The sequence below is a fragment of the Cetorhinus maximus genome, chromosome 6 (genome assembly GCF_964194155.1).
Source record: "Cetorhinus maximus chromosome 6, sCetMax3.hap1.1, whole genome shotgun sequence".
In the NCBI taxonomy this organism is placed as follows: domain Eukaryota; kingdom Metazoa; phylum Chordata; class Chondrichthyes; order Lamniformes; family Cetorhinidae; genus Cetorhinus; species Cetorhinus maximus.
In genome coordinates, this window is record NC_135884.1 from 68,369,493 (window position 1) to 68,388,137 (window position 18,645).

At 42.3% G+C, this 18,645-nt stretch overlaps 1 protein-coding gene across 2 annotated transcripts in view; it reads left to right on the forward strand.

The window, feature by feature from the left end:
- The window catches only part of LOC144681804 (nicolin-1-like), a 30,211-nt gene extending 11,930 nt beyond the window's left edge, over positions 1-18,281 (forward strand). For both annotated transcript variants that reach the window (XM_078543819.1, XM_078543820.1), the window contains 4 exons: positions 3,096-3,215; positions 12,241-12,303; positions 17,155-17,259; positions 17,983-18,281. In XM_078543819.1, the coding sequence (XP_078399945.1) occupies positions 3,096-3,215; positions 12,241-12,303; positions 17,155-17,259; positions 17,983-18,024 (330 nt within the window). In that variant the 3' untranslated portion in view covers positions 18,025-18,281. The remainder of the gene's footprint in view (positions 1-3,095; positions 3,216-12,240; positions 12,304-17,154; positions 17,260-17,982) is intronic.
- Positions 18,282-18,645: the final 364 nt, after the last annotated feature.

Genomic DNA, 18,645 nt, shown 5'->3' on the forward strand with positions numbered 1-18,645 from the left:
ATGGTAACTCCCAGGATGCTGATAGTGGCGGATTCAGCGATGGTAATGCCATTGAATGTCATGGGGAGATGGTTGAATTCTCTCTTGTTGGAGATGGTCATTGCTTGGCACTTGTCTGGCGGGAATATCACTTGCCACTTGACAGCCCAAGCCTGAATGTTGTCCAGGTCTTGCTGCATATGGGCACAGACTGCTTTAATATCTGAGGAGTCGAGAATGGTGCTGAACATTGTGCAATCATCAGCGAACATCCCCACTTCTGACCTGATGATGGAGGGAAGGTCATTGATGAAGCAGCTAAAATAGTTGGGCCTAGGACACTACCCTGAGGAACTCCTGCAGCAACGTCTTGGGACTGAGATGATTGACCTCCAACAACTACAACTATCTTCCTTTGTGCTAAGTATGACTCCAACCAGCGGAGAGTTTTCCCCCTGATTCCCATTGTCTCCAGTTTTGCTAGGACTTCTTGGTGCCACACTCGGTCAAGTGCGGCCTTGATGTCAAGGGCAGTCACTTCCACCTCAGCTCTTAAGTTCAGCTCTTTTGTCTATCTTTGGACTAAGACTATAATGAGGTCAGGAACTGAGTGGCCCTGGTGGAACCCAAACTGAGCGTCAGTGAGCAGGTTGTTTCATAGTAATTGCAGCTTGATAGCACTGTCGACAATGCCTTCCATCACTTTGCTGATGATCGAGAGTAGTCTGATTCGGCAGTATTTGGCCAGGTTGGATTTGTCCTGCTTTGTGTGGACAGGACACACCTGGGCAGTTTTCCACATTGCCAGGTAGATGCTAGTGTTCTAGCTTATACTGGAACAGCTTGGCTAAGGGCGCTGCTAGTTCTCAAGCACAAGTCTGCAGTACTATTGCCAGAATGTTGTCAGGGCCCACTGTCTTGCAGTATCCAGTGCCTACAACCATTTCTTTATATCAAGTGGAGTGAATTGAATTGAAAGGAAGATGGTTGTGGTTGTTGGAGGTGAATCATCTCAGTTCCAGGAGATTACTGGAGGAGTTCCTCAGGGTAGTGTCCTAGGCCCAACCATCTTCAGCTGCTTCATCAATGACCTTCCTTCCATCATCAGGTCAGAAGTGGGGATGTTCGCTGATGATTGTACAATGTTCAGCACCATTCGCGACTCCTCAGATACTGAAGCAGTCTGTTTCCAAATGCAGCAAGGCTTGGCAAGTAACTTTAGCACCACTCAAGTGCCAGACAATGACCAACTCCAGGAGAGAATGTAACCACTGCCCCTTGACATTCAGTGGCGTTACCATGGCCAAATCCTCCACTATCAACATCCTGGGGTTACCATTGACCAGAAACTGAACTAGACTAGCCATATAAATACTGTGGCTACAAGAGCAGGTCAGAGGCTAGGAATCCTGCAGCGAGTAACTCACCTCCTGACTCCCCTAAGCCTGTCTACCATCTACAAGGTGCAAGTCAGGAGTGTGATGGAATACTCTCCGCTTGCCAGGATGAGTGCAGCTCCAACAACACTCAAGAAGCTTGACAACATCCAGGACAAAGCAGCCCGCTTGATTGGCACAAACATTCACTCCCTCCACCACTGACGAACAGTGGCAGCAGTGTGTACCATCCACAAGATGCAGTGCAGAAACTCACCAAGGCTCCTTAGGCAGCACCTTCCAAACCCACAATACTGCTATCTAGAAAGACAAGGGCAGCAGATACCTGAGAACATGTGGAAGCTCCCCTCCAAGCCACTCACCATCCTGACTTGGAAATATATCGCCATTCCTTCACTTTGGTTGGGTCAAAATCCTGGAACTCCCTCCTTAAAAGCACTGTGGGTGTACCTACACTGCAGGGACTGCAGAAGTTCAAGAAGACAGCTCACCACCACTTTCTCAAAGGCAATTAGGGATGGGCAATAAATGCTGGCCTAGCCAGCGAAGCCCACAACCCATGAACAAATAATAAAAAAACAATCACATATCCTCATCAGCCCTCTCTGTTATCTCATCAAAGAACTTAACAAATCCATGCTGGCTTTCCTCATCTAACCCACAATGCAGCGGTTCAAGAAGGCAGTTCACCACCAGTTTCTCAAGAGCAATTGGGGATGGGCAATAAATGCTGGCCTAGCCAGCGACACCCACATCCCATGAATGAATCAAAAAAACTTACCCAAGCGATTGTTAATTTTGTCCTGAATTATCATTTCGATAAGCTTTTCCACCATCAAAGTTAATCTGACTGGCCTGTATTTGCTGGGATTATCCTTACACTCTTTTTTGAACAAGGATGTAACATTTGCAGTTCTCCAGTCCTCTGGTATCATCCCTGTATCTAAGGAGAATTGGAAATTATGATTAATGCCTCTGCAATTTCCACCCTTACTTCCGTCAGTGTCCTTGGATTCATCTCATCCGGTCCTGGTGATTTATCAGTATCCTAATGCTTCTGCTGTAGAAACAGCCCCATTTCTATTGGCAACTACAGACCAGCCAGCGTGGATTTGTTAAATATGGTTTCTATACTCCCAGGATATATTTTAAAACAACAGTGCATGTTTGAATTCATACACATTCAGTTCCTTTTGAAGTCACAAACACTAACTATCTTGTTAGATTTGGTAACTTCCCCAATAGCTGAGAAAATCAACATAGGCCATGACAGCAAATTATTGATGTACAAATAAGGACATGAAATGACAAATTGCTTCATTGAGACTATCCCATCCCAGCACGGTGTAACTTAAACAGACCATCAGTCCCCACCAGCTCTCCTGCAATCGCTTCCCTGTTCTATAAGGGAGAAGGAGCAAGTATCCCAGTTTGCTTAGCCTGTCAATGGTCAAAAGATATGATTCCTCTAGTGATGAGCTGCTTGGTGTTTTAGTTGTTGTCAGAGGCACGGGATCAAAACATCTCTTGCCTCCAGCTCTTGAAGTTTGCTGCTAACTTTGGAGCTTCTATTGGCAGCAAATGGACAATGTAATGCACTGCTAGTGTTTCCAGCAGTAACCAGAATTATTACTCTGTAGTAAGACAGTGAGATTTTGTCAGGCGTTTCTACACAAGTTGTTAAGTTGACTGACGATGTATATTGGGCTTTAACTATAGATGCTGTTTGAACCAGATGAGGTAACGACAGTGCGCCTAATCCTGCGGCAGCCATCTCCAGTTTGGCTGAACTTTACAATAGAAGACATCAAAATGTATGAGCGTGACAACGATAAGGATGTAAGTATCAGTACTGAGCATCTCTTTTATTACAGCCACCCTGAAAGTATTAAAACATGTCTTTGGGACAACACAGAACATGGAATAACATGAAACATGTTAACATGGAAATTGGAGCCATTCTAATATAGGGACTCATGACAATTTAAGTGGCAAAAGATAAATAGAATTTCTGCAGTTTGATCCCAAGAGATGCTTTCTCACACCCTAACACCTTCCAGCAAACTAAGGGAGAACATTCCCGTACCTCAGAGTCAAGACAACGAGCACATATCATTTCGTGCCATGGGTTCCTTCATCAAGGTCGGACACAGCTATAGAACCACCACTGATTAGAAAAAGTTTTAGGACGTTTGTGATTTATGTTTATGTTTTTGGCACCAACCAACAACTTAATAATGTGTAAGTTCCATCTTGAGTGCACAGTTGAGAAATTGAACCAACTTACAGTCACACTGCCATAAATATAGAAATATTGGAAATGCAAAGCTAGCATCTGAAATGGAAGAGAGTCAGGCTTGGGTTTTGGGTGGAGACTCTCCATTGGAACTGGATAAAGGGAATACATGAGAGCCCGTTCTTAGCACTGAGAAAAATCATGAGGAAATAATAAGTCAGTTACGCTAGATATATTATAAAGAGACAGATAGTGGGCTGGATTTTACGTGCCCCCGGCAGGTATGTTTCTCGTGGGGGAGGGGGGCATGTAAAATGGAGCAGGTGCCCATCCCATTACCTTTCTACCCACCCTGAGCTCTCCCCCATAATACGGGGGGGGGGGGGGCCTGAAATCAGCTCACCCGCCATATTTAAATGAACAATTAAGAGTCAGTTAGGCTTGTTTTCTAGCCAATTGACCCATGCCATAAAACATTTGGCATGGGCAGCAGGGCTGGAGCGGGAAACCCAATTTTTGAACTCAAATGTTTAAATGGTGGGAAAGATAGCCAGGGAGGGTGGTGGGGTGCGTTGTTTTTCGGGGGCTGCCTTTTGTCGATTGCGGGGCGACCCCACCCCCTTAGGTCAAACCCCCCTGCCTCCCTTCCGCCCTGCTCCCCTCCCTTAATCCCACCCAATCCTCTCCCACCCCCACCCCATACCTAACCTACCAAAACCCTCCCGGCCTAACACCCCGGACTTACCTGCTCCGGTCATCCATCTTATTTTCCTTCTGCAGTCCCAGCAACTGCCACTGATGCTTTCCTGGAACTGCTGACACTGATAGATCTGCCAGCCAATTGGATTGGCGGGCAGCTCCAGAGGATGGGACTTCGGCTACAATGAGGAACGGAAGTCCCACTTGGTCCTCGTTAGGCTCTTGCCAACTGGTGGAATTTAAAATTCAATTAATAAATCTGGAATATAAAGCTAATCTCAGTAATGGTGACCATGAAGCTACCATTGATTGTTGTAAAAACCCATCTGGTTCACAGATTTCCTTTAGGGAAGGAAATCTTCCATCCTTACCCGGCCTGGTTTTCATGTGAGTCGCAGACCCACAGCAATGTGATTGACTCTTAACTGCCCTCTGAAATAGCCTAACAAGCCACTCAGTTCAGGGGCAATTAGAAATGGGAAACAAATGCTGGCCTTGCAAGCGGTATCAACGTCCCTTGAAAGAATAAAGAAAAAAAATTGACTGGTTACAACAAATGGCCTCTTTCTGTGCTGTATACTCTATATAATTCTATAAAGCTTGTCAGAGATTGACCTAATTAACTAATAGCCACCACTAGCAAGCAGCTTGTTTGCCACTGACTAAGCCAGAAGGAAACTACAAGTTAAAGTTAAGTTAAATGCTACATACAAACTTGACTAGATTTTAGAAAGATATCAACCTTCATTGACCAAATTGCCCCGAGCTAAGTAACAACTCTGTGGAAGTCATTCTCTGTCAAGAGGTTGAAAAGGAGGTCCCTCAGACACTGGTCCTGTCCAGTAGATACAATATACTCGCTACCTGTGAGGACAAGGAGAAAGACTGCAGCGAGAATAGCCACTATGCAGACCAAGGCACCGTGGCTCAGAAGGCTGTCCAGGGTGGGAGATGAAGAGCAGAATGGAAATAAGAGGCTATTTTAATATTCTTTCACAGGATGTGGGCATTGCTGGCTGGCCAGCATTTATTGCTCATCCCTAATTGCCCTTGAGAACGTGGTGGTAAGTTGCCCTCTTGAACCGCTGCAGTCCATGTGGTGTAGGTGCACCCACAGTGCTGTTAGGGAGGGAGTTCCAGGATTTTGACTCTAGCAACAATGAAGGAATGGCGATATATTTCCAAGTCAGGATGGTGTGTGGGTTGGAGATGGTGGTGTTCCCATGCATCTGCTGCCTTTGTCCTTCCAGGTGGTAGAGGTCACGGGTTTGGAAGGTGCTGGTGAAGGAGCCTTGGTGAGTTGTTGCAGTGCACCTTGTAGATGGTACACACTGCTGCTACTGTGCATTGATGGTGGAGGGAGTGAATGTTTGTGGATGGAGTGCCAGTCAAGTGCACTACCTTGTCCTGGATGGTGTGGAGCTTCTTGAGTGTCGTTGGAGCTGCACTCATCCAGGCAAGTGGAGAATATTCCATCACACCCCTGACCCCTGCCATGGTGATGGACAGACTTTGGAGAGTTAGGAGGTGAGTTACTTGTTGTAGAATTCCCAGCCTCTGACTGCTCTTGTAGCCACAGTGCTTATATGGCTGGTCTAGTTCACTTTCTGGGCAATGGCGACCCCCCCAGGATATTGATGGTCGTGTTTCAGCAATGGTAATGCCATTGAACGTCAAAGGGGGATAGTTAGATTCTCTCTTATTGGAGTTGGCCATTGCCTGACTCTGGTGTGTGGTGAATGTTACCTGCCACTTAACAGTCCAAGCCTAAATGTTGTTGAGATCTTGCTGCATATGGACACAGACTGTTTCAGTATCCGGGAGTTAGGCTCTAAATTCAAAAGCAGGACCTTGAGAGTAATAATCTCTAGAGTATTGCACAAACCATGTGCAAATTGGCATTGGAGCCGTCAGATTAGGAGAATTAACATGTGGCTGAGGTGGGAGCAAGGGGAGGTTCCTTTTCAAGGGATACTGGTATCAGTTTTGGGACAGGAAGGAACCTTATTGATGGGATGAGCTCTACCTGAACTGGGACGGACCCATATCTTAGCAGAAAGGATAAATAGAGAAGTGGCAATGCTTTAAACTGGTAAGAGGGGAGAGAGACCTATAAGAAATGTCAGCAGCTTAACTGTAAACAAAACAGACAAGAGAACATAGGATAGAATAAAATAAAGGAGGACATTGAAGACAAGAGAGTAAGTAGAGTTATAGGACGGAGTCAAAAAAGATGGTTAAAGTGAGAGGTAATTCTATTAAAAATGACCCTTCTTTGTCTGGCTGGGGAAATAGTTATAATACGATGTCAAGGTCAACAAACCATTCACCGGCTTCAGCTGATATAGTATGAATGGTTGTGATAGCACCAGGAATGGATCTTTCAGTTTTTTACTATGATCTGACATAAATGGCCACAGTCACAATTTGAGTTGTTTCTCTTGTGGAGTAAGTGGCCATGTCTTCCCTGCCTATCCTCAAGTGGTTGAGGGTTATTCAGATTTTCCATGGAAGGTTGAAATCAGGGACTTAACCACTCGGGTCAGTCCATCGGGTGGATTCCAGTCAATGGCAGTTTCCATGTATCTGCTGTAAGCATCCTAGTTGACCTTCCGCAGATTTCAGCATGATTTTGGCTTTAAGCTTATGGATAGTAGTTTGAGGCTGATGTGAATGAGGTTTGGGCGATGTTGGGAGTGGGGAAGATGGACAGCACTTGTCAGGAGTTCATCAGTGGTCAGCTTTTGCTGTCGTGGGTCATGAAACAAAGATCATGTGAGTAGTCCTTCTTTCACCTTGCAGAATGGAATGTGCCAGGCTGCTTTGCATCATACACAAGTTTTAGGTCATGCACAGAGGCCCAGTCTGACAGTTGCCCTCCCACAGTGTTGTTGTTTGAGTACCCCGACTTGTGATGTCGGCTGTTGAAGTCGCCAATGTTGGGTATGCTGCAAGCTGTGTTGCAATATTTGGTGGTTTGTAGACATTTGTAATGGTCAGCTTACCTATTTTGGTGGAGATGGAGCAGGGGCTGTCTGATTTTAGGTCTTCTGCATCTCTGGTGAAGCTTCCCTTGATGTTCATGGCTAGGCTGTATGTCTTGTTATCCCTGCTTGTAATGAGTTGGTACCCGGGAAGGTGGGCTCGATGGCTGGAGTGGTCCCCAAGGTGGGTCTCTTGCAGGGTGACTATGTCAACATTCCTGTCAGAGAGTCCTTTTGTGAGTAGCTTAAGTTTTGCCCAGGATTGGCTTTCAACATTGAGCTGGTATATTCTTGTTGCTGGTTCCATTTCTTGCCTTTGTCCTTGAGAGAATTCATTTTCTAGTGGGTTTTTACTGCTTGGACGAGAGCCCACTAGCCAAGGCTCAGTCGCCTCCTTGACAGCATTAGTTCACAGGTTTTCAAGTTAGAAAACTAGTTTTAACAGGAAGACCACGTGGGGTTTCTCATTAAAAATGAGTTAAAATTTTTGTACAGCAATGTACACAGTGTCTAATAAAATGGGGAAGCTGGAGGCAATTATGCTACCATATTGGCAAACATCAGTGTAGAGCAACAGTAGGAAACATTTAAAACACTGTCCAACAGAGTGCAGGGAAAATATATTCCACTAAATAGAAAGAACAAACTAAACACTAGTGGGAATCCATGGAGAAATAAAGATGGAATGGAACAATCGAGAGCCTAGGGAAGAGACTTACATTAAGTAAATAGACAGCACAGGAGTGCAGAGAGAATACAAAGTGATTAGGAGAGAAGTCAGAAAAACAGTCAGGAAGACAAAGAGGAATTATGAAATTAACTTATCAAGGAATATAAAATATCTTATGGGCACATCAATAAAAAGGAAGGCTGTGATAGGAATAGGACCATTAAGGGTTATGCAAGATAATACACCAGGCAACACTAGAGAAATGGCAGAAATATTAAATAATTATTTCACTTCAGTATTTACCAGGAAGATAGAACAGATGAACATAACATAGAATGATGAAATAAGTAGTGAGATAACTGCATGTAAAATAAAAATTGAGGATGTATTGAACAAACTAAACAAACTCAAAGATGACGAAGCCCCTGGTCCAGGTGAATTGCAACCATGTCTAGGGTAGAGATAGCTGAAGCATTACTACTCATGGCACAGTAGACTGGCAGATAGCTAATGTAATTCCAATATTTAAGAAGGGGAACAGAACATGTCCAGGGAACTATAGACCAGTCAGCTTAACATCAGTGATAGGAAAAATAATGGAATCCTTCCTAACAGCACTGTGCGTGTAGCCTCACCAAATGGACTGCAGCAGTTCAAGAAGGCGGCTTGCCACCACCTTCTCAAGAGTAATTAGGTTGGACATCAAATGCTGGCCTTGCCAGCAACGCCTACATCCCATGAAAGAATTAGAAGAGGAGAGAGTAAAAGAACATCTAGAAATGAGAAATATAATAATGAATAGTCAGCATGGATTTCAAAAGGGAAAATCTTCCTTGATCAACATTATTAAATTTTTTGAGGAGGTAACAGAGAATCATTGTGCAGTAGATGTAATTTATCTGGATTTTCAAAAGACCTTTGATAATGTGCCCCATAATAGGCTAATGAATAAGATCAGAGAATAAGGAGTCACTGGACACATGACAGAATGGCTTGTTTGCTGGCTTCAGGACAGAAGGCAAAGTGGTAGTAAAGGGCAGTTATTTGGAATGGCAGAAGGAAGGAAGTGATGTTCCACAAGGATCAGTGCTGAGACCACTGCTGTTCACAATTCACAATGACAATTCGGATTTTGGTATCAAAAATACAATTTCTAGATTTGCAGATGACACCAAATTGGGAGGGTCATCGATACTGAGGAGGACTGCAACAAATTACAGGAGATTATTAATGAACTTGCAGTATGGGCATATAATTGGCAAATGACGTTGCACAGAGGTAAATGTGAGGCAGTACATGTTTGTAGGAAGAATAGGGAGGTCACTTATTACTAGGAAGGTGCAAGTCTAACTAGTGTAGAGGAACAAAGGGATCTCTAAAAACAAATACACCCATCAGTAAAAGTTGTGCCACAGGTTAGCAAGGCCATAAAACAAAACAAAGTAACCATTGGGCTTTATTTCTAGAGGAATAGAATCGAAAAGTTATGCTAAACCAGTATTGAACATTGGTTGGACCACACTTAGAGAACTGTGTGCACATATAGTATATAAAGGGAGAGGCACTGGAGAGTGTAGAGAAGATTTGACAAGGATAATACCAGGAATATGTGGATATACTTATCAGGAATGGATTTTCAGGCTGGGTCTCTTGCCTTGAAAAAGGAAGGCTAAGTTCTTTAAAATTATGAAAGGTTTTGATAGAGTGGATGCAGAGAGAATGTTTCCTCTTGTGAGGAATAGCATAACCAGAGTCCATCAATATAAGATAGTCACCAAGAGATCCAATAGGGAATTCAGAAGAAACTCCTTTACCCCTGGGGCCCCTGGATGAATGTGGCTGCAGCAACAGTCTGGAAGCTCGACATCATCTGGGACCATCAAAGCCTGATTGGCACCCTAACCACCAAATTAAACATTCACTCTCTTTTTACTACCGACGCAGTGGCAGCATTGTGTACTATATACAAGATGCACTGCAGCAACTCACCAAGGCTCCTTTGACACCAAACCCGCGACCACCTAGAAGGACAAGGGCAGCAGACGCATGGGAACACCACCACCTGCAAGTTCCCCTCCGAGCCACACACCATCCTGACTTGGAACTATATCGTCGTGCCTTCACTGTCGCTGGGTCAAAATCCTGCAACTCCCTTCCTAACAGCACTGTGGGTGTACCTACACCAGGTGGACTCCAGCAGTTAAAGAACGCAGCTCACCACCATTTTCTCAAGGGCAACAAATGCTGGCCTAGCCAGTGACACCCACATCCCATGAAAAACTAAAACAAAAATGTGGAACTTGCTACTGAGTGCTTAAAGTGAATAGGGTAGTTACTTTTAAGGTGAAGCTAATTGAGGGAGAAGGGAAAAGCTGGTTACAATGGTAGATTTAAATTAAACATGGGAGGAGAGTCAAGTGGAGCATAAACACCAGCATGAACTAGTTGGGCCAATTGCCCCGTTTCTGTGGCATCTATCTTTTGTAATCATATGGCCTCATTTGTATTCTGTTCTGGTTGGCAATCTTAATTTAGACAATTTGTTGCCTGAGAAACAGTTCTTAACTAGCAAGAAGAATCAAGGTAGTTAAAAGATTTGAAACTTTTTTAGGATGGGAACGATAGAGATGGACAAGGTAGAATAATGGCCCAATTCTTCTGCGAAGCAGCAGTGATCATTGGATTGCCACTCTACTCAAACTTTTCAACGCCCCGACACTGTTCTGCAATTCTGGCCGGGTCTTCTCAGCCCAGCTTCTTTAGAAATGCGGAGCAAACAGTCCCATGAAGAACTCCACCGCAGCTTCTAGCGTCAGGGTAGATAAGCCACACCCCCTTTTTATGGCACGAGATTCTGTAAGTAAGTTTAAATGTCCAGTGTGAATATTAGCGAATGGGTGAATGGTAATGAATGGGCAATGTGTTAGGGTAGGTGAAGTAAGTGGATAGGGTGGTAGATGGGTAGGCAGGTGGGTAAGTGGGTTGCTGGCTAGTTAGGTCAGGTCGAGGGGGGTAGTCTGGTAGTCGGGGGTTAGCGTGTTGGGAGGCGTAGTCAGGTCAGGTTGGAGGAGTTGGTCTGGGGGGCTATTCAGGTTGGGTCGGAGAAATCAGAGGCTCAGGTGGAGTATTTGGGGAGTTGGCGGGGGGGGGTCAGTGTGAGTAATTGGGGGTTCAGTTCTATAGTTACCCAGGAGTTAGACTAGGATTTTTCGATCCAATATTCCCTGGGTAACTATCTTGGCAAGTACTGAACTGCCCGAAGTCTCTGACTCTAACTCAGAGCTGAAGAGTTTTGAAGAGGGTCCTGGGGAGCAGGGGAATTGCCTGTCAGAAGTTCAAACTTCCTGGGCAAGTTCCACAGAGGTCAATGCATTAGGGTTTCTGTGGGGCCCCAACACGCATCTTGGGTTGTACGTCCAGTCTCCAACTACCCAGACACTGGAAGATGTGGACCAATATAATTTATAGTTTAAAAAAAAGTGATTGGCCAAACACCTCAGTATCATGCTGAGCCATACAGAAGACAAGGTTTTACTTTTAAACTCCTTAGTGCAGGTGCAATATTTTGGGTTAGTTGATGGGGGTAGAAAAGCATTCCTACTCCTAATCAATTTCAGTGACTCTTCCTGGCGTGCTTGCATCTCTGATGAGAACTGATTAAGTTCAGCTGTGATGCTGGCCATCGGCGTAAATTCCGCTGACTGTTCATTGTCAAGGTACATAGATGAAGATAAATAGATTTGGGGAATCCTGGAAAACAAAAATAAATGAAAAAGTCTTACATAAAAACAAAAACTGCAAGTGAAAGAAATAAACAGCAGGGATTCAAGGACATCTGAATAGAAGAGAAGCAGGTTAGAATTTTAGGCACTGACTGAAGATGGTCACCTGGGTGAGAATGCAGGTTTACCTGAGCCTGTGGACCTGTACCCTAAGGAGCTATACTCCCATGTCTAAGAGAAAAGGGAATAAAATTGAGAGCAAAGATAACAATGGGATGGAAATGAAGATGACCAACACACAATTGACATGTTTTTAATTCTTTTTCTTGTATTTTATGTGTGCTTTTATTTTACTGGGTTAATATTCTTCAACCAGTTTAAGTAATTATAATTGTAATATTGATTATTTCAGTGATACATGCAAAAACCAAAAACAGCAATGGGCCTGGGTGTTTTCTTGGATTAGCCACAAGTTAAGGGTTAAAGTTGTGCGGCCTAATATATTCAATATTTCCTTATTAACAGGTTGCATGTAATTATTTCTATTTTACAGAAGGTACAGGGACCATGGCTTTCTCAGCTCACTCCTCTAGAGCGACCTTTGAACTTACGTGACGTGAGTATGATGCAGATTTTTACAGCTTGAAATACAATGGCTCCATAAAGCTTGGGAAAGAACTAAGAGTCTGTGCTAAAACTCTAACCTGCTTCTCCTCTATTCAGATGTCCTTGAATCCCTGCTGTTTATTTCTTTCACTTGCAGTTTTTGTTTTTATGTAAGACTTTTTCGTTTATTTTTGATTTGCAGGATTCCCCAAATGTATTTATCTGGTTTCTCTGTTATCTCTAACTCAGTGTAACTCCTCCGGTCTGGAATGCTCGGGACTGAGGCATTTTTAGATTTTGGATGTTCCTGGAATATAGAACATTATTAGAATGTCTAACAACAAGTGTGTGAACTGGATATAAATCTGTTCCTGAGACATAAAACAGTGACAAAATATTACAGAACACTAATAAAATTGTTTTATTTATCCAAATATGGTATCTTTCATGTTTCTAAGTGCTGTACTGTACTAAAACAGACTGCAAATGGACTGAGGGCAGAAAATGGTGGGTGATGGGGGGGAACATGGTGACTGTAGGACAGGAAAACGCAGCATGTGATTGCAGTTGAACACAGGAACCAGAATTAGCACTAACAACAGGCCCAGGCTGGGGAAAGTAGGGTAATGATAAACATTCAATATAAAAAAACAGAATACTTCCCTCGTCCAGAAATGTACCTACCAGTGTGGAAGGCTTTGATTTTTAACTTTAATTCCTACCTAATTAGCCAATGTTTCTTCCTCTGTCATCCATCTTGTTTTTCTCTCTCCTATTTCATGACCTGTTGTAGCGCCACAAGTGCCAAGTCTGAGTGTTTCGGGGCCTGCTCAAAATTTCCGGACAACTGGATTTTTCTGGATTTTTGATTTTTGAACTGAGGAGGTTACAGCATCTAATACCCATAATATGAAAGTGCTGCATATAAAAACGTTACCGAAACACTGTTTAAGAAAACAGGTATTTAGTTACAGATATCGGTGAGAAGGGTATGCCTGCTTCTCATTGCAGAGTCTGTCTATCCTTGATGTGATGTTTGACAGTGATACTTGTAAATCATTCTCCACTTCCAGGTAGGACCTGTTCTTCATCTTCATTGCTGCCATTAACAGAGAATGATGTTTCGGAAAGATAGCAACACTTTCATCACTTATTTGACTAACTCTGGACATTCTACAGCAACAGATCACAAAAACTGGGAAGGTGTTTATTCCTGAAGCATTATGTTCCTGAAACATAATTTTAAGTGAGCATTGGCAGCACGGTCCCACTAACTCTGCTTCTGTTGTGCACATTGAAAACAGAATCTGAACCCAACCTTACTTACCTGTGTTTATATTTTCAATTTTCACTATAAACATTGAAGTATTCTGCCAATGTTGCAAGATGAGGAATGATCCTTTCTTTCGCAGACTCAACTCTCCCATTGTGTTTACATCCAGAAGCTATCAGTAGTGAGAACATATCTGAAACTCCATTGCTCAGTCTGATTTTCCAAATATCAATTCTCTTCCTAAATGGTACAATCGAGTCACTCACTTCAATTATGGTTATATTACCCCTTGTGTGGACAGATTCAGCATATTCAGCAGGTTTAAAAATGTCAGCAATGTATACAAGTTTCATTATCCATAATTTGTTAAAGATGTTTTCAGCTAATGTAGGATTGTGCAGAGAAAGAAAAGCCAGCAGCTCCCTTTGAAGCTCGAAAACTCTTCCTAAAACTCTGCTGCACGGTGACCAACATATTTAAATGTAAAGCAATATTTTTTTCATTTCCTGCACCCATTTCAGAACACATCTTTGTAAACAAATGTCAATTCACAGGTCTGGACTTCACAAAATTCACAGCTGCATTTAACACAGCACGTAATTTGGATTATTCTTTTTCAAGCAAGATCTTGATTGCGGGATTGTCTTATGAGGAGAGACTGAGGAAACTGGGCCTGTATTCTCTACAGTTTCAAAGAGTGAGAGGTGATCTCAGTGAAATTTGCAAAATTCTTACAGGATGTGACAGGGTGGATGTAGATAGGATGTTTCCCCTGACTGACGAGTCTAGAACCAGGGGACATAATCTCCGAATAAGCAGTAGGCCATTTAAGACTGAAATGAGGAGGAATTTCTTCACTCAGAGGGTGGTGAATCTTTAGAATTCTCTACCCCAGAGCACTGTGGAAGCTCAACCTTTGAGCATGTTCAAGACAGGAATCAATAGATTTCTGGAGACTAATGACATCAAGGGAAATGGAGATAGTGCAGGAAAGTGGCATTGAGGATAAGCCATGATCTAATTGAATGGCGGAGCAGGCTCGATAAGCTGCATGGCCTACTCCTGTTCCTTTGTTCCTTGGCAATGCAACATGCAATGTGTCATGATTACCTGTGGATTGACAACTCATATTCTTGCAAAAACACGACTCCTATTGGCTATCCTTGCAACAGCATCATCTATGCAAACAGGAATGCAGTTCTCCAACTTCAATTGTTTCCAGTAATATTTCATCATCCATTGCTCATTCTGATAACTCCTGACCAAAATGAAAACCTTCTAAAACTTCCCCCAGCCAAACAGCGAACATAGTATGCTGCACTCCCAACATCAGTTGTCTCATTTACCCCAATTGCAAATATCTCTTGAACACTGCTTGATTCTACTGCTAACTGAGTCATTAGAAAGAGGGAAGGTCTTCACCTTTTGTGCTGTGTCTTCACTTACCGTCACTTTGCACATTTCTACAGTGGCTGGAAGAATGGTCTCCTCTCCAATCATATGGGTTTTCTTGCTTCTAGCAATCCAATACACTTGTTAAGAAGGAAGCTGTCAGAGCTTTATTCCAGAACCAATGTTACATTTGTCATTTGAGTTTTCTGACAACTGTGTTCTTTTTTGTGGTTCAAATAAGTCTTTTGATTTATTTTTCTATTCTAGATGTTTTGTTATGATGTATTACTTTGTTTTTGCAGGTTTCATTGCTTCATTGAATAAAGTTTGTTAGCACACAACACATTGCAGCTGTCTGCCACTGAACTCCATAGATCCAAATTCTATATAATCATGCTCATTCTTTATTTCTCACTTATTTCTTACTACTGGACTCAGCATTGTCCATAGCTTCAGCTAAAGCACTTGCAAAATCAGAATGAGGTTGTTTCAAATACTTTTCCATTTTAAAGTAATTTACTCACATTATATTGATCAACCTTTTTAAGAGTATTTGCGTTGTACACAGGCATGTAGTTGTCAGAATGACAAAATGTATTCTAAATATAAATATATTTTTTTGTTTGCTCTGTATGGCAACTATGAGCTTCCGCAGTGCACCATTGCGCAGTTTTTCAGGACTAAACAAGGAGTTGTTATAGTTATATTCAATAACAGTGCTGGCCTCAGGGAAAATGGTGTCCTGAATGAACTTGTACTTTGACTCCTTTCTTTGGTTTAAGTAATTAGTACCTAAATATTTGAAGCACTCCCCTTGTTTGAACAAGGCTGAACTCACCTGGTGTCCACCATCAGCCTTGCTAACTGTGGCTCTACATGACAATCTTAGTGCCGTTCTCAGCTGTATTATGCATGCTCCCCTCCAAAGTCAGACAACGTACTGTGTTTAAGTTACATATTTTGTGATTCCCATTATCCTTACCTTTAGTCCTCCTAACAAAATAGACACCTGCAGCCTCTGTCTCCCAGTTCAGTATTTGTAAGGGACACTACAGGTTGTTTCTTTCAGTCTTCATAAAATTTTATTTCCCAGAGTGTGCAACTGCATCAGATAACATTTTAAAGAAATGCAACTTCATTATTTTTGGTTATTTTCTCCAGCTCACTCAGAGTTATCTCTTCCACTCCCAGACAAAGTCTTAGCAATTACCATAGCCATCTTGCAGTCTCACCACTTTTAAAATACCTCACCAACTCCTGCATTCAAAGAGCCTCTCGTACTCTTAAGCTTTAAGATCTACCAATTCCTAATCAATCAAGGAATTAGAAATATGATTTATCCCGGCACAGCCCCCAATAGTTATGACCGATGCAGTTGGTAAAGCAGAGTTATTTAAAAATCCCAGAGGGAATCTTTAATCAACTGTCATAACCTATAATTTTAAGCGTTATGTTTGAGATGCGACCTTAAATTCAGAAATTAGACCATCAGTTCTTAAGGTTTTACATTAAAATAAATGAAACGTTTTACTAATTTACACAGATTAAAATATATACACATGGCTACAAATTACTACTATCATAACTTTTAACAAATTCCCAAACTAATCTCCATTAAGGCAACAGCAACCCACGGACTTAACCAAACAGGTAAAGCATTTTCACTTTACGATTTCAAAATGAGGTTCTTTTCACTGTGGAGCCAGTTGGAGGCCATTTGATCTTACATTGCCTCTGCCTGCACACCCGAAAACCACTGAAGTTATACCTGCCAGCCCCATTGAATGTTAATTCTCATTGAATCAACAACCTCTTTGAACTTCACCTTTTAACAATGAAACCCCTTTCATATCAATTTTATTAGTAACATAAACATATTGCTTGGTAGCTGCTGGAAAGGCGTCTATTTTCACCCCACTTCTTGAATGCTCTATTCAAATGCACGCTATCTCTCTTACAAATCAAAACTAGTAGACATCAAAGCTTTAATCCAATTAAGACATAACTGCAAACTAAACCTCTATTTTAAAAGAAAAATGTTTTCCAAAATATATACATTAATAGCTTCATGACATGGTAAAGTGTCAGCTTGAAATTGTGTGTGAGGGTTACTAGAGTACAAACATGGCTGTGGAGGATAAGGTGCAGTCATCACACTTTGTTCATTTTTGTTCAATTATAAACATCCTTTCACAGGGACTACCAGATCCAGAGGTTGTAGCTTCCAATGTTCAGCAGATGTGGGTGTTAACTGAAATGGTCCGAAACAATCCAACGACCAACCGCGTCGGACGGTTTGATGTAAGTATTGTTATCGCCCTCTCAGTGTATGTTTACAAATAGGCAGAATGGAAAGTGAACACTGCTAATAAACGTTATATTTATTAAGTCTAAAGAGGCAGTCTCAACATTATGATGTTGTTTAAAAGTAAAAACGTGGCTCAGAGGGGTAAGTGATGACCTGATGTAGCACCAATATCTTCAGACCAGAAGGTTACAGGTTCAAATCACAGTCTACGCTCAGTTAGCTAGTCTCAGCTGGATTGTCAGTTTAGGGCAGCTACAGTTGATCTTAGCATTCCTGGGCTACGAAGGAACAAAATCAGCCAGAGTTCCCACTCCTGATCAACGTACCTTTTAATTTGTTTTGTAATTTGCGACTGAATGATTTAAATGAACGGGCCCTTCACTTTTACACAGCCTTGAGGAGATATTGTTCCCAATCACTATTCAGTGACCCCTGCTGGAAGTCCTTTTGTGTAGATGTTGTTGAAGGCAGGATTGAGGATGTGCTTGGATGGCCTCTGCAATCCGCCAGCTTGTCAGTGCTCACAGTCTGGACTCTTACATGAAGTAAGGCCACAGGAAAAGAGCTGCAAAGGGATTAAAGTGTGTACAGTGGATGTTTAGGAGGGAAAGAAAGATTATTGAAAATTTTAAAAAGACAAGGAATTGAGATGCAGACAGAATATGAAGGAATCAGCCTTACTATACTTTCTACTATCCTTACTATCCTGTCCACAGGTGGATGGTTCCTATAATGTCAACCTGCTATCCTACACCTGACTGACTCATCCTACAGCACTGTTCCTGCTGGGAGGACCAGAGGATTTAGAGCTCCTTGTTTGTGACTGCTTGCAGGCCTACATCAAAAGCACTTGATGTCCCCACTGAAAACAAGAAACTGAAAAGTGAAACAGGAGCTAGTGTTCTGCTATTTGCCTGAGTGGGATTGCACTCAGTTCAAACTGTTACATATTACCTCTGCTAGTGTTTTATATGTACAGAATTAATAAATGTAATATACTGTTTTTCAAAATGTATGTTGTAGTAAAAAGAGCCATTATTAAGCCATTATGGAAGGCAAAATAACCAAAAGAATAGAAAAGCTGTTACATTCATCTCTAATTTCCTGTTTAATGTCATCCCCTACCTTACAACTCCCTCTAATGTTTTCCATCCCTTGTTGCTTCTTAGCTTCACCCAGACTGATTCTACATCTAGATTTTCTGAGCCAATATCCTCTCTCACTATTGCACTGATTTCATCCTTAACTAACAACACCACACCACCTCCTTTTCACCTGTCCTTCCTAAATATCGAGTATCCTTGGATATTCACTTCCCAGCCTTGGTCACCCTACAGCTATGTCTCCGTAATCACAATCATATTGTACCCGTTAACATC